Below are 17,317 nucleotides of genomic sequence, written 5' to 3' on the forward strand. Positions count from 1 at the left end.
GGAAACAAAGAATCATTTCCTGTAGGGAGTGACAGGAAGTAGCAGTTCAGTGTAGAACGAGCCGTGGTGAGGTGAACTTCAGCGGACCAACACACGCTGAATGAGCTTTACTCTAGTTTTACCTTAGCAATAGTTGTTACATTTTATTATTTACCAATATCTTAGCAATAACTGACACATGTGGTTGGGTCTAAACTAAAATTATGATTGGTTGTTTAGCTTCATTGTGTCCTGCATGCGCACAGTACACTCAGCTATTTTAGTGAACAGGAATACAAGGTGTTATTTAGTGTGTGTGTGTGTGTGTGTGTGTGTGTACTGAGATGTATGACTTAATTACACGCAAACCATTTTGCAACACATTTTTTCATTGTATTTTTTGCTATATTTGTGTGGCATGTACAATTCCACCCACTTTTATTAAAAAAAAAAAATATATATATATATATATAAGTACTGGTTCTGAATTCCTTGACTTGCACTAATTTTAGAATTTGAAGGGAACCCCTGGTATTTTAAGTATGTTTTACTAATATCAGTATGAATGTGTAAGAGAAAATGTATATCTTAGATCTGTCACACATGCTTGCAGCAAATGATGAGTTAAGATCTAAGTGCAGCAGTATAAGGTTTATTAAAAAGAACTAGAAACAAGACATTTGACTGAGAAAACAAACAGAACAACCAGCTATACACAACAGAGAACTGACCACTGAACTGAACAAACACAGGGCTTAAATAGAAAGAACTGAGGAGCAAATTAACAAGACACACCTGAACTCAAACACTAATCAAATCAGAAACCATAGTAACAAATAAGTGTTGGGAAACTGAGAACAAAGGAGAACATGTGACTAATGAAAACAAACTCTAAACATGAACTACTAAACAAAACAAAACACAACTCAACACATGACAACATCCTGCAATTGATCACAATTTGTTTTAAAATGATCGCTATTTTTATGTTTTAAAGTGTGACAAATAAATATAAATTAATAAAAGTAAATTAAATAAATGTAAAAATAAATGTAAACAATTTCCAGTAGCCTCTCAATCAATATAAAAATCATACAAAATATGTAATTATAAAAAAATTAGCAAAATGCTGTTTAAAATAGTTGGAATAGTTTTCTTCTGTTGTCTGATGTTGGTAAAGCAGCAGCATGATACTTTATACATGTGTGGTTTTGGACTATGAGCCCAGGCCACCAAAAAAACAAAACAAAAAAAAACCTTGCAGTCACCTAGTAAGATCAAGAATGGAAAGAAAGCGCTTGCACCTCAGCGGCTGAAAGTTTCCGTTGAACCTCTTATGATTAAAGTGTGATAGTGACTGACTAAATTGAAACTCAGTGATGTTTGACCTCCTGTTTTAGGCTGGTTGTGTTAAATAAAAGGCCTAGTATGTAGTTCAACAATTTCACATGATCACAAATGCTATTTATATTTTAAATGACTTTCACATCATTTACAAATCAGGACTTAATTAATTAATCTAATCTAATGCAAAATATCAGGATCCCATACAAAACATTAACAGGTGGAGGTGTTCTGTTGCAACACACCTCTTCATGGACAGGATTTCAGCACCATGGACAGAGACACGCTATATTGGTAACTTTTCACATTATATACTATATTTTTAATCAAAGTGGCCAAATAAGAGATGTGTGTGTATATATACTTTGATGGATGTTATATGATTAGATACAACTTGCAGTTAATCTCAATGTTAGATGAACTATAAGGCCTAAACCAGCTGCTGGAAAGAGATATAATAAGGTCTGGTTTTTATTATGCAAAACTGCATGAGAAGACAAGGCCAAGAAGTAAACTGCTCATTGATTGTTCATTTTTCTGCAGGTTTTGACTGTGTGACCCAATTATGAGCAAGTCTGGGACGAAAGACGGATGACTTTGCTGGGAAGAACAGTTGTCCAGGTTTAGCTGACCTCAATGACAGATTTTCTCCAACTGTGGTGATGAGGACAAAATGATTTTTTTTTTTTTAATTATTATTATTGTTTTCACCATAGCAGTATAAAAATATGCTTCATTGATATTTTTATTAACTGTTTGTACATTCATATTTTTAGTTACACAACTTTCTCACCAATGATGAGCCTCATGATGGTAATCATGGGAATTATTCATGTGTTTTTCTGAATGATTGACTTCAGACACCACAATGTACCATAGCATCTATAAAGCACTCATATACAAACATTAATGGTTACACTTTATTTTGATAGTCCATAAGTAACTTTGCAACTACATGTCAACTATCAGTCATTAGATTACAGTATTAGTAGACTGTCTGCTTAATATCTGCTGACACTTTATTTTGATGTTCTTCCAACAAACATTCTACTGACTATAACTTTGTAACTATAATTTATTCTACTAACCCTAACCTAACAGTCTACTAATACTCTGAGAGTCACTTGACATGTAGATGCAAATTAATGAGTGATTTGACATGTAGTTGCATTCCATGTCAAATACACGTAGTTGCAAGTTACTTATAGTTAATAGAATTCCTAAAGTGGACTATCGAAATACATGAATTTTCATCTTCAGCGAGCAGGTTTGGTTAGTTTGCACTTTGTTTGCTGCAAAGCACAAGAAAGCCTCCAGTGCATACAGTTTTTGATTCATCTAAGTAGTGTTATGTACGACAGGGGGAATTTGCCCTTTACTTTATTTATTTTCAGAAAGTGTGTGGTCATGATGTCAAACTGATACTTTTATCTTGTGTGCCATACTTATGTGACTCGATGTCACACACATGTTTGAGTTAATAATTTTTTAATACCAATTCTCAACAGTAACAAACAGCAAATGAACACCTGCACATAAAACATCTGTGCAGCTCAGTTTATCAGATTTTCTGATCATCCTGAGACATCTGATTTGGGTTTATTTTAACATCAGCATTAGACCAAACCACAATGCATAGGATGTGACAGTGACCGAGGCTCCAACCAGAAGACAGAGATTGTTAGCAGCATCACTTCCTGTGGAGGAGTGAGAGAGAGAAGCTGCTCAGTACAGAGTGAGACGAGTTGAAGTGAACTTCAGCGGACCAGCATTGACATTCACCTATGTTTTAAATATTGATATAACAAACACTTTTAAAAACTTAATTTAAAAATGTATTTTAGAGCAGAGTTTATGTTTAAAGTTGCTTTCCAAAGGAAAAATAATTTATTAAAAACAGTTATTTTAGATTTTGTAATCAAATATATATTTTTCAATTATTATTAAAATAAAATGGAAAAAAATAATATTACATTTAATAAATATCTACAGATAAAAATGAAGAAAAATGAGATCATGAGATGTTTGTTTGCACTTTGGCATGTACTTTTGTACATGCATTGCTTGCGCACATTGTGGTTTGTGTCATTTTCCAACCACAGGACTGACCTCTTGCTTGTTTTGCAGCCCCTCTCTGTATCAAAACCACAAAAACACCCTTTTCAACAGACAAACATTTCTGTTTAATTAAAGAAACAACCCCCACAACTGCTTACTATGACATTAATGTCTATTTATTTATTTATTAAATGTAAACAAATCATACAATATTTTAATATATGTTGGAAACAGAATGTACCCTTACTCTTGAGTAATCTATCATGTGTTTAGTTTTTAAACAAATAACACTACACTGATAAATGTATCTGCACTATTTATCTCACAACCAGAGATAAATGGACATCCTAAATCCTGAAATTGCATGCAGAGCACTTTGAAATAAGGAAAAAGGTGTGATTTAGGAAGGCAAATTTTATCTTGTAGTGTTTATGCTGTAGATTTTAATTTTTCATCTGAAGATTTTAAAAGCAATGTCACTCAGCAGTGTAAAAAGTTTTTTGTTTCTGCACATGAACAGACATGTGTCAAAACTGTATAAATGATTGTGCTATATAAAATATATATTTTGTTACAGATCACTACTGCAAACTTTCACATGTTGACCTCTTCTACACCACAAGAAAAGAGGCCGCTCTCTATCACAGCTCTATTAGCAGAACATCACATAAGAAGTTCTCACTTTGCACTGAGTAGCTTCTTCCTGTCTCAGTTTCTACAGGAAATGATGTGCTTTATAGCTCGCTCTCTGACTGGAGCCTCATTGTTGCACAGTCACGCTTGTGTGGTTGAGAACAAACCTATCAAAAATGTATCCGAAACATACTCACTTCAAAGTCTGAGATCACAAACATTATTGTGTTTACTGTAGTAATCTACAGAATTAGAAAACTGCAAAAGCTTTGTGAATTTCTGTAAAATATTGCATAATAAAAGTATAATAAAAACTCAGTTCTCCATTATTTCTGTCTATAGGCTAACAGTCTGTGAGTATGAATATGTCGTTCTTTTACATATGACTTTTAACACTGAGTTTGGTATCATAGTTTAATTCAAAAAGTGTTATGGCTTTGGCAAAAAAAAATTTATTTTTGATTTTAGACATGCTCCTGGATCAACAAAATATGTTGATATTTTGTTGATCCTGGAACAACATTCCAGTCTGAAAATTTAGTCTTAACCCTATTCCTTCCCCTAAACCTAATCCTACCCATAACTTATCCCTAAACTCGGAGGGGAAAGATAGGTGAATAACATTGATGTAGAAGCACCTAACTCTGGTTGTAAGCCTAAACTTGACATAAACAGTGAACTTGACCCTCAAATCTGATTGGTTGATTGGAATGTTTTTCTAGCATCAACAAAGATCTTACTATATTTTACTAGGCAAAATCACGGTGAAAGTACAATCGGCTACTGCCCTCTATTGATACTTATTGTCACATAGTGTCAACATCAAAAAAACAGTGGGGAGTATAGTTTTTCCTTTTTTATATGCACGGTAAAAAAAAAAAAAAAAAAAAATAATAATTCCTGTTGCTTTTAAAATATCTGTGGCAACATATTTGCAGAAGCACCTGTAAATTTTACAATTTAAATCAGTAATTTACAAAAATTTGAATAAATCCAACAGCTGTTTGTTTTGTCTGAATTAGCAAGGCTATACCTATTTAAATCTGTATTGTACCACATCCATATAACAAAGAGAGAAGAGAAAGCCACATGATGAATCAATTTTTTACAATTAGCTTTTCCACAAGCTTAGGTAAATACTAATATAAAGAAGATGCACACAGTTTTCGATTTTTCACTGTAAATTATAAGATGATTTGTTCTAAAATCCATGTTTATGGTGAGGGCACACGCTGAGTGCTTCGTGTCCTTTCTAAATCCAATTTGAGTATCGCTACCCGTACTCCCCCTAGGGTGATCGGGGTGACGTTCGCAGCTGAAGCCTTCAAAGGGTAAAACGGATCTGAGGACTGTTATTATCTCTAAGTAGGCTTCGACAAAGATGTCTGTGGTGTCAGGCTTCTAAGGGCAGATGGTTTCCACCTCACTATACGGTGCCCATCTTCTTTCAGTGCCCTCAGGGGGGAGCTCTGCCAACCCCGCCACAATGCAGGGGCGCAGAGGGTCCCCGCGAGTTACCCGAGGGTGGCTTGTGCTCTCTGAGGAGAGTTTTACTGTGGTCAAACCAGTTGTTCCCTGCCGGTGCGCCACTTCAGGGCATTGTGCTGACTGCTCAAAGTATACCAGAGGCCGATCTCAAGTAGATTTTCTGGCAGAATGGAAATGGCATCTCAGTGAGTCCTGCACATAATAGAAAAGGGTTATGCCATTCAATTCAGGTCTCATCCGCCCTGATTCAGCGGTGTCCTGTCCACAGCAGTGGACCCTGAGCAGGCTCTGATTATGGCACAAGAAGTAGAGACTCTTCTACGAAAGGTTCCTTCTCCCGGCAGGGAGTCAGGGTTTTACAGCCAGTACTTCATTGTCCCAAAAAAGGATGGTGGGTTGCGTCCAATTTTCGATCTACGCCAACTACATCAAAATGCTCACTATCAGACAGATCGTGTCACAGATCAGACTGGTTTGTCATGATAGATCTAAAGGACACGTACTTCCACTTGTCCATCTTCCCACAACACAGGAAGTTTCTGAGGTTCGCTTTTAGGGGCAACGCGTACCAATTTTGAGTTCTTCCTTTTGGCCTAGATTTGTCACCTCGCACTTTCACAAAATGTGTAGATGTGGCTCTGACGCCCCTGCGTATGCGGGGCATTCGCATTCTCAACTACATTGACAATTGACAATAGTCTCTATACCTCACAGTAGTTTATTAATGCCAATAGAGGGTTTGCTCTGACATAAACTGTTAGTAAATCTGGCCCTAAATCTATCATGCTTGGTCACCTTGGTCAACAACACCACCAACAATAAGCCCAAGTTAAAATAAAACAAGCTTTCTCTGTACATGAGGCCATTCCCAAGAGATGGAGACAAAGAATAATACAACTTCAGTGGACCAACACACACAAGTCGTTCACTTAAATAATAGCTGTATTAATTGGTTTGGCTAAAATACCATTGCCAATACTTTGGGATAATTATGGAATGATTTCTATAACACATGTATGTGTATATGCAGGTACTGTAAATACATTCAGAGTTGCATTAAGCCTTAATTAAGCTATACTTAAAATGTATAGATGAAATCAATGTGGTTTGCATCGTTTGAATGAAGATGGTCATCAGAGTTTGAGTCTTTCCGACCCACAACAGTGACCTCTTTTTATCTCTCTGTGTCAAAACCACACAAACTCAACTGTTTCCAAAACCTTTTCCATTACCAAAACTGCGTTCTATGTTACAGCCTATTTCACCAGTTGTGATTAAAAATGTTTTAACAACTGTCAGAACATATAACTTGGATTCAGTGAATTTGTTGCAATTCTACATCCATTCTATTTTTCCAGTTTCCTCTGTTGTAAGTTTGAACACCAGAGCATGTGGCATAAGAGAATATGATCCACCATTTTGTTTTTTGATGCTTGTTGTTGTTTGCATAAAGATGTGACGCTACATGCAGTTCCTCTTTTGTACTGATCTCAGGCCACAAAGCGTAGCCTGCAAGAGTGAAAAAACAAACCTCAGTAAGACTCTGTCAGAGCTAACATTCATGTGGTCAGACATTTCCTGAGAAACCATTCACAATGTTCTTGTAGTAGGCTATAAAAGATATTTCCATAATGCCAAATAAATTTCAAAATGCACATATGTCCCTCATGATGGCAGGTAAAATGGATGGATGGATCTAATAAAACTCATTGAAGGTAGCACGTGTTATTTTTTCCAACCATTAATTTAATAATTTATTAACCTTAATTTAACCCTAGAGTACTTAAATTAACTACTATTGATTTATGCCTTCAGCACCAAGGACAAGGACATGCAACCCCCATATTTCTTTCACTGCAAACTTTGAAAAATACTTTAATAATATTGCAGCTATTATTATAATGTATTTGAAAGAAAGAAAGAAAGAAAGAAAGAAAGAAAGAAAGAAAGAAAGAAAGAAAGAAAGAAAGAAAGAAAGAAAGAAAGAAAGAAAGAAAGAAAGAAAGAAAGAAAGAAAGAAGTTGGACTTGTCATGCTGGTGCATAAATCTGTGTAATTTTTTAAGATAGCCTAATATTAATTACATATCATTTTCAAATATTTTATCAAAAATTGAGAATTTACTGTACATAATAGTAGATAATTGCATTATTTTGGAGGCAATGATTAAAAATCTGGACACAGAACTATATAAAATATTAAACATAAACATTAAAACAATAAAGCCAGTTTCACAGACAATGCTTTGATTAAGCCAGGATTAGGCCTTAGTTCAATTAGTGCATTTAAGTAGCTTTTATAAACATGCCTTTAAAAAAAAAACAAAAAAAAAAAAAAAAACATTACTGATGTGCATCTTGAGACAAAATAATGGCTCTGACATATTTTAAGATATTTAGAAGTTTCTTTCAGTTAAAACAGCTCAACTCTGGGACTAGCTTAAACCTTGTCTGTGAAACTGGGGGTAGATGTTTAATCTCTAAAGACAAAGTTTACATGGACCTCTAAATTTACAAACGTATCAATTTCGAATTTAATTTATGTTGATTTAAATTAAGAAGAAGGGCATTTGCCCTAAGTGCACAAATTAACATGTAATTATTTCAAATACTGATGCTTAGATTTCATTAGAATAAAATGGGTCATTTCCACATTAATATAAGAAATTAATTTTTAGAATTCCATTGATAATTTTTGACATGTATTATGATTAAATGTTGTCATTAAAATGCTTCTCAACCAGCATTTAGAGCAAACCCACACCTGTGCACTTTGCTCTCCTTGAGCTCCACTGTCTGCACTGTACTGTAAATGGCGTCCTATATAAAGCTCAGCTCAAAGCCTCCCCCTTCAGAACACTGACTGTGTGACGAGTTCTCGCCGCCTGACACTCAACTTAAAAGATATGTAAGTCAGTTTTCTATCAAACTACTTACCCAAGGTCAGTGGATATTTGTAAATGTTAAAAAAAAAAAAAAAAAAAAAAAACGTTTATTGACATTTAAACATACTATTATGTCTCCCTGTTCTAGGTGACAAAATGGCAGGTAACATTTCTAAAATATCTTCAAGTTTCTGTACTATACATAATAACTTTAATTTTACAGTTGCAATGTAAATGACTATGGTCCCACATTATTTTAAGTGGCCTTAACAACAATGTAATTACATTTAAATTAATAATTTGATACAATGCACTTATTGTGTACATACATGTTTTTACATTGTACTCATATTTTAAAAACACCTGCATGTAATTCATTTCTGTAATTACATTTATAATTACACTGTTGACCCATCCCTTAAACCTTACCACTACCATTAAACCTACCCATACCACCAAAGCTTTCCTTAACCTTACCCATATCCCACCTCAATAGCAGCATAAGCTTTCATTGTACTTATTTTTTTTAAGTACATAGTAGCTAAGGCCACTTAATATAAAGTGGGACCATGACTATTGTTATTTTTATTATTATTTAAATACAAAGCATTAAAATCCAAAATTTACAATAATCACACAAGTAACTTGATGATAGGATACAGCAATCCATCCGAACAGAAACATAAAAATTAGCAAATGCCAGTGTTCTGTATTTTTATTAGGATTAGTGTTATTTGCTAAATATCTGACTGATAATAAGATCAAATGTATACAATTATTCTCATGCATTCCAAAAACAACAATTTTTATTTATTTATTTTGGGCACTTCAGAATGTACAACACTCTTCCAAGTGGTGTTTGTCTGCAATATTCTGATTTTGATCTTCAGTGGAGTAGTGAACATAATTCTATGTGAACGGCTGAGGAGAAGAAAATGTGAACTGTGTGCTGGTGAAGTACATTTTCATTTTGTTACCTGAAATGCTGCATAGCAATATTCTAATCTTAAAAAGCTGTGTTACACTTTAATGAAGTGTTTGATTATAATGAAGAAAGAAAGAGAGTGGCTCAGCAGTGGCTATTCATTCAATCAGTGTTAGAAATTCAGTCTTGTTTTTCTTTACCATTATTTTATTTTATCCCCTTCTTGATTTTTGCAGCACATCAGAGAAGGTTTCATTCTCTGTCTGTCTCTCCTCAACCAAACTCACCAGCATCTGATGCCAGTAGTAATCATGTATGTCATAATATTGTCATAATTTGTTTAGTTAATTATTCAGCTCTAACTTTCATGCGTTTATAGAGAAAACACATATTTTTTTCCCATCTCACAGGATCGAGAGAGTATGGACCTTAACTACACAATGCTACAGTTCCCTGAAGACAACACGAAAACAGAGAGCTCAGAGAATGAGCAGAGAGAGAAGAGCAGAAAGGAAACGGTCTATTCCAGCCTTAAATGTCAAATCTCAAGCATCACTGAGGAAAACTAACATTTGTCAGGTGACTATACAGGTTCTAGAGCTGTGGACACAATAAACAATTTATGCATAACATAGATCATGAATTTATTTATGATTTAGACATAATTACAAAGACGTAGTTTCACAAATGCATTGCTTTTCTTTATCCATGTCAGAACATACTACCATCTATAATTTATTCAAATATTCAGGTTACATCATATTCATATATTTTTTGCATTATTTTGGACTATTTAATAATGGTTAAATAAACTGTTGCAGCATTAAGCATATAGGCCACTATATATATATATATATATATATATATATATATATATATATATATATATATATATATGTGTGTGTGTGTGTGTGTATATATTATATATATATATATATATATATATATATATATATATATATATATATATATATATATATATATATATAAAATTCACTATACACAAAATACACACACACACAAATGCAAATTACAATATGCAAATGCAAAACCTGCAAACTGCAAATCCAAAGTACATTACAAAATGTACACCTAAAAGTAAGTTTTTGTAAATTTGTGTTTGTAAAATCACTTTTTAATAATTTAATGTGTAATTACTTGCCAGATTTCTTTCTTTCTTTCTTTCTTTCTGAACATTAATGTCATATAATATTTATAAACCAAGTGGTTAATTACAGGCTATATTGGTTATATATATATATATATATATATATATATATATATATATATATATATATATATATATATATATATATATATATATATATATACATATATATATATATATATAAATAATGGTTAGTTCCTGTCCTTGATTCTGATTGGTCAGTATTATTCACGATAACCCACTGGTTCTGTGTATCACTACACAGCACCCTTAGCAACCACTCTTAGCAACGTAAACTATTTGTTCTCAGTTGATATAGTTCATTGAAGCTAACTGTATTATGTAGAAGAATATTGTGAGAAAGAGATCGATTGAACGAGTTTATTACCTGCATTCAGATTTAGCATTTTTCTTCAGGTCAGTCCTATGTTCATAATAAAAAAAAATGTTTAAATGTCTGATGTATTATCTTGTCCCTTTAACAGTTAAGGGGTTTTCCCGTGACTGACAGCGCTAGTCAAAGCATTTGTCAGTTTTGTCTTGTTCCTTGTTCACAACAGTTCAGCCTTTTCTGTGTAAAAGTCTTCACTATTGACTGACACACTCATAAAGACAGTCTTTGTCGCCATCTAATGGCGTAATAATGTAACTTCTGTTGCTGTTCACGGTCAGGGACTATTTTTTCCAGTGGAAGGAAGACTTTTAGTGACAGTTTACTTCATGAAAGTTGCATTGATACATATTTTTGGCTTTAATATTTGTATTGTGTTGTGACCATTTTATAAAGGTAATAAGGTACATATTTGCTTACATAATTTTATTTCAGACGCCAGCATTTAGGCTACATAATATACACAAACTAGAAGTGATAATGCATGAGGTTCGAGTTTAAAACCCCAAAAGATACTTTTAGTAGTTTAAAACCAACCTGTCGATAATTTTAATATTAACAATTAAGCCAAATGGACGCTGGATTTCACATAGCCTACCTGATATGGCCACCGTGATAATGGAGTACTGTAGCACTTTTTTGAATACTACTTTTCAGATAAAACTAACAAATTCAGTCTTTAAATATAATCATCAGTAAACAAGTGTCATTCAGCACTCACCCATGTCAAGAGAAACCTATTTATCTATAGTTATTAAGATAACTATAGATACCCCAAAACAAAACAAAAACAAAACAAAACAAACAAACAAACAAACAAACAAACAAACAAACATGATACTGCATGCAAAGAAAAACAAACTAAATAAAACATTAAATGTAATATATTTGCTATGTGTTTTGAAACAATTACATAATTATGGCAAAAGTGTAAAAAGCGTATCAACTATGCATATAAAGACATCATCTAATGATAACATGTTGAAGTTCTTATAGTAGATAAAGCAGTAAATACAGTATACATTTCTGCTAAATATAACCCAATGTCTGAGAAAGCAGGAATTAGATTTCAGGTAACAAATACCAAAACAATCGATAGCAAATGACTTTAAGTAATATGACAAGCAATGTATTTGTCCGAGATTGATTACTACATTCATGTACATTTATTTTGTTTTTGCAGAATGAAAGGGAAGATCGAGCTGGAAATGTAACCATAATGATCCACAATGTCATAAAATATTGTATACAGCACTTCAGATGCAATATATGTTTTTTTTTTTGTTTTTTTTTCGCACTTTATGTTGAGTTTCTCACAGTCTATGGGTTTCCAAACCTTCTCATCTCTATCTAGAGCTCCACAGCGTAGATTTCTGGGAGGACACTGAAGCTCCCCCTCCACAGACCAGGATTTATATTGAAGATCATCACCACTGACCCAGAACCAATGACCAGCCATAAAACGCAGGCCAGTCCACCCATAAACTGTCTGGAAAGTAATGTTGTTATTTATCACCTCTGTTACAATGATCATGGAGGTTAGACTCATCACATCAGTGTTTTTCGTCTGCAGTAGTCCATGGCATCATCCCGCATCTTATTCTGATGCACCAGAATGGGCTCAAAGACCTTCATACGGTAAAATGGTAGAATCCAAAAGCACAGAGCATTGTACAGTTTAGAACTGACTTCTCTAGTCCAAATCCATATAGTCCAACCAAAAATCAAATAAAAAATCAGACTCATAAATAAACACAATGACTGTAGCTGTTACAGATCCCTTGTTTCCCTGGACTCCATTTCCCAGTATCCTCCTGTTCTCCACACCTGCACTCACTTCCCTCGTCAGCTCCTCATCATCACGGATCACCTGCACCTGGACTCTATTGTTAGCACTCCCTTTATATGACACTCACTCCCTTCACTCCTGGTCCGTTCTGAATGTTGTTTTCTGTTTTGTTAATGTGTATGTCTGGCGTTCCTTACCTTTGTTTATTAAAAAGCATCTATTATTGTGGAAATCCGTATCTGCCTCATCTCTGCACCAGCATACCGTAACAGAAGAACGGACCTTATACGACCGGATTTTCCACAAAAAAAAAAATGGAGACTTCCACCAGCTCCCTGGCTCCTGCTCCTCCAGCGCCTCTCACTCTTCTAACAGCCAGCGAACGCATTATCGGGCTCCTGCAGGTAGGACGTTCGCTGGAGAGGTATGTGGAGGAGTTCGTGGAGCTTGCTTACTTGTCTAACTGGCCCGACGCTCAGTTGATCTCCCTGTTTTTGGATGGATTGGATGACGACACTATCCGTTTTGATGAACCTGTTTTTTGTTTCTCCTTAAGCGAAACTATCAATTTAATTTTGTGGTTGAATGGCTCCAAATTCTTAGTGAAAGAGGTTCAGGATCAGTGTTGTCGTCCGGTCCATCCAGAAACACGGTTGGCCGGGCCAGTCAGTCAACCTCCGGCTTCCTCCGCATACCGCTCCAGCGAACTCCCTGCCTGCCCCAGGCTGGACCCATATTCCGCTACTGGGCCCAGTAAGCGGAGGAGGAGGAAGAAAGCGGCCCCAATGTCTCCAGAGCCCGCTCCAGTATCTCCAGAGCCCGCTCCAGTATCTCCAGAGCCCGCTCCAGTATCTCCAGAGCCCGCTCCAGTGTCTCCAGAGCCCGCTCCAGTATCTCCAGAGCCCGCTCCAGTATCTCCAGAGCCCGCTCCAGTATCTCCAGAGCCAGCTCCAGTATCTCCAAAGCCAGCTCCAGTCCCCACAGAGCCAGCTCCAGTGCCTGTGGGGATTTTAATTGTATATGAGGGGATGGATAGTACCCATCTTCCAGCCTCACACAAGCCGCCCAGTCATGCGGCCTGGCTTATAGACTTTTGGGCCGAGCCAAGTTCTCCAGTCTCCGCCGCCGAGCAAAGTTCTCCAGTCTCCGCCGCCGAGCAAAGTTCTCCAGTCTCCGCCGCCGAGCAAAGTTCTCCAGTCTCCGCCGCCGAGCAAAGTTCTCCAGTCTCCGCCGCCGAGCAAAGGTCTCCAGTCTCCGCCGCCGAGCAAAGGTCTCCAGTCTCCGCCGCCGAGCAAAGTTCTCCAGTCTCCGCCGCCGAGCAAAGTTCTCCAGTCTCCGCCGCCGAGCAAAGTTCTCCAGTCTCCGCCGCCGAGCAAAGTTCTCCAGTCTCCGCCGCCGAGCAAAGTTCTCCAGTCTCCGCCGCCGAGCAAAGTTCTCCAGTCTCCGACGCCTACGAGCCCTCAGCTCCAGCCGCCGCCTACGAGCCCTCAGCTCCAGCCGCCGCCTACGAGCCCTCAGCTCCAGCCGCCGAGCCAGCCGCTCCAGCCGCCGCCGCCGAGCCAGCCGCTCCAGCCGCCGCCGCCGAGCCAGCCGCTCCAGCCGCCGCCGCCGAGCCAGCCGCTCCAGCCGCCGCCGCCGAGCCAGCCGCTCCAGCCGCCGCCGCCGAGCCAGCCGCTCCAGCCGCCGCCGCCGAGCCAGCCGCTCCAGCCGCCGCCGCCGCCGCCGAACCTACTGCCCCTATGAACTGTGTTTTTGAACCCTCCAGCCCAAAGACTGTTTTCCCTCCCTGCCTCCCTCTCCCACCTCCATCCAGTTATGTTTGCACTGAACCTTCACCTCAAGCCCCCTCGCCCAGATCTCCACCTCGGACCTCTGGGCGATTACCTACACCCTGGCTCCAACCTCCCTCTGCTCCACCGTTGCCCATCAGTCCTCCAGCCTCACAAGTCTCCATCCTGCCCCCGTTCACACCTTGGTCCCTCGTCAGCCTGCCCTCCCCTCTGGACTGCACTCCTCCGTCTCCGCTCCGTCCCTCCATCCCTCGTTTCCAGTTGGCTTCCTCACTCCCCCTGGTGTTCACTTTGTTGTCTGTCGTCTGTGTTCAACTGCGGCCTTCTGGAGCACCGGCTGCGCTTCGGTCGGCAGAGCCTTTCGTTCCGCCATCTCCCGCCGGTCCTTCTGCGCCGACTGGGCTTGACGGCGTGAGGACTTCAGCTCCTGACCCACCATGGCGGCCCGCTGCACCTGACCCGCCATGTCTGCCCGCTGCACCTGACCCGCCATGTCTGCCCGCTGCATGTCTGCCCGCTGCACCTGACCCGCCATGGCTGCCCGCTGCACCTGACCCGCCATGGCTGCCTTCAGCCCCTGACCCGCCATGGCTGCCCACGGCTCCTGACCCGCCATGGCTGCCCACGGCTCCTGACCCGCCATGGCTGCCCACGGCTCCTGACCCGCCATGGCTGCCCACGGCTCCTGACCCGCCATGGCTGCCCACGGCTCCTGACCCCCCATGGCTGCCCACGGCTCCTGACCCCCCATGGCTGCCCACGGCTCCTGACCCGCCATGGTTTTTGGACCTGCCCTGGAGACCTCCACTCCAGTTTACTCCTCCCCCTGCTCCGGTTTGAGGTCTCCAGGGCGCCCGCCCCCCTCCCGGTTGTTACATCTACGGCGCGAGGACGCGCCTACCGGGAGGGGGAGGTACTGTTACAGATCCCTTGTTTCCCTGGACTCCATTTCCCAGTATCCTCCTGTTCTCCACACCTGCACTCACTTCCCTCGTCAGCTCCTCATCATCACGGATCACCTGCACCTGGACTCTATTGTTAGCACTCCCTTTATATGACACTCACTCCCTTCACTCCTGGTCCGTTCTGAATGTTGTTTTCTGTTTTGTTAATGTGTATGTCTGGCGTTCCTTACCTTTGTTTATTAAAAAGCATCTATTATTGTGGAAATCCGTATCTGCCTCATCTCTGCACCAGCATACCGTAACAGTAGCCTTCATTTGATAATCTACACAGTGAAAGTTTAATGATAAAGTTATTGCATCTCTCCAATGTTTGTACTGGTCAATCAAAAGATCACACTCTTTAAGAATTTGTGTAGCAAATATTTAAAGAAATTATGTGCTTACCAAAAGCAAATCTGCTGAAACAGAAAAACAGAGCATCCGTTTATGCAAAATTCCAAATTGTGCATGACATGTTGACATAGGCCTACTTCAAAATGTGGGCAAGCAATTGAGTTAGTACGCATTCACAGGATGACCTACTGTATAATTAAATATGATATACAATGTAGTCACTGTAAAATTAAATAAAAACTATATCTATATGACAGTTCATCCAAAAAAAAAAATAACATTTTATCTCACCTTCATGCCATTCAAAAGCTGTATGACTTTCCTTTTGTGGAACACAAGAACATATTTTGAAAAATGTATTTGTTTTATTTTATTTATTTATTTATTTATTTTTATCCACACTTTCATTGTGTGGACAAAAAACTTTAAACATTGTTCAAAATATATTCTTCAATGGTCAATTTTCTATGGTCCATTAATTATGGAAGCATTTTCATTATTTGGTGAAACATGAATTAATAACAAGAGAATATTATTATTATTATTATTATTATTATATATTTAGTGCACTAAGGTTTTTTTGTGCATCTAAGAGCTACTAATACTAATGTTCTTATTCTGATTCTCATTTTTCTATATAGTTTAAATATTTTGAGCAGAGAGATGTTTATGATACTGAACAATGTCTGTACACTTGTGTATTTTGCAATATATGTAGAGTGGAATGATTTCTGAAACATAAAAACATAGAAAGCAATTGAGATGAGTAATGTGTAGTCTTATGATGTTATCACCTCTGCCATAATTGACTCAGAACTTACACTAGCCAGATCTGTGTATTTTATTCTGCAGTAGTCCAGGGCTTCATCCCACGTCTTATTCTGATGCACCAAAATTGGGCCAACAACCTCCATACAGTAAAACGGTTGCATCTGAGAGCACGGAATATAATGCAGTTTAGAAGTGGATTGTTTTAGCCCGCCACGCTATGCAAAATCATCCGGTTGTCTGCTATCCCAGTTGTCAATTGCTTCCACCTCACCTCCAGACCAAATTCATTCTCCTGGGTTGTTAGGGCTTATGTATAGTCCAATCCAGTTCAATCGATAAATGAAATCTGTATTACCAGAGAGCAGTTGTGCCTCTTCTTTGTTGACAGTGGACAGGTCATCATGGTACTTTCTGCAGTACATCTGTGCATCTTTCCAGGTCATTTTTTCGGTCACAATAAAGTGTCTTCTAGTCTTTTAGCCTAAAGAGACTCAAAACAAAGAACACAGTGAATGCAGCCTTCATTTCTATACAGATGATGTACACAAGTAATGCCTTTGTGTGTGCTCAGTGATAACGCTATCAGTTTTGCATATGTAAAGTGCATGCCCCACCAAACAACACTAAGCTATGTTTATGGTAATGCCATGATACTTTCAGTGTTTTCATGTACTGTTGTTGCAAAAAATGTTAAACTCTTTTGTCTGTTTAAGTGTACAGAATCATTCAGCGGCTGTACAAGCAGAAGATCTTTTTAATCGCTGCCAAAAATATGATGCTTTTGCAGGTTAGTTTCAAC

General features: G+C 38.2%; 1 protein-coding gene across 1 annotated transcript; it reads right to left on the minus strand.

The window, feature by feature from the left end:
- Window positions 1-9,754: 9,754 nt before the first annotated feature.
- nitr3r.1l (novel immune-type receptor 3, related 1-like) lies at window positions 9,755-17,043 on the minus strand. The gene is given in 4 exon segments (XM_067401178.1): window positions 9,755-9,764; window positions 12,169-12,386; window positions 16,542-16,989; window positions 16,991-17,043. Coding segments are annotated over 4 exon segments (729 nt in total).
- Between the last annotated feature and the right edge of the window lie 274 nt (window positions 17,044-17,317).

Source organism: Chanodichthys erythropterus, chromosome 11 (assembly GCF_024489055.1).
Source record: "Chanodichthys erythropterus isolate Z2021 chromosome 11, ASM2448905v1, whole genome shotgun sequence".
In the NCBI taxonomy this organism is placed as follows: domain Eukaryota; kingdom Metazoa; phylum Chordata; class Actinopteri; order Cypriniformes; family Xenocyprididae; genus Chanodichthys; species Chanodichthys erythropterus.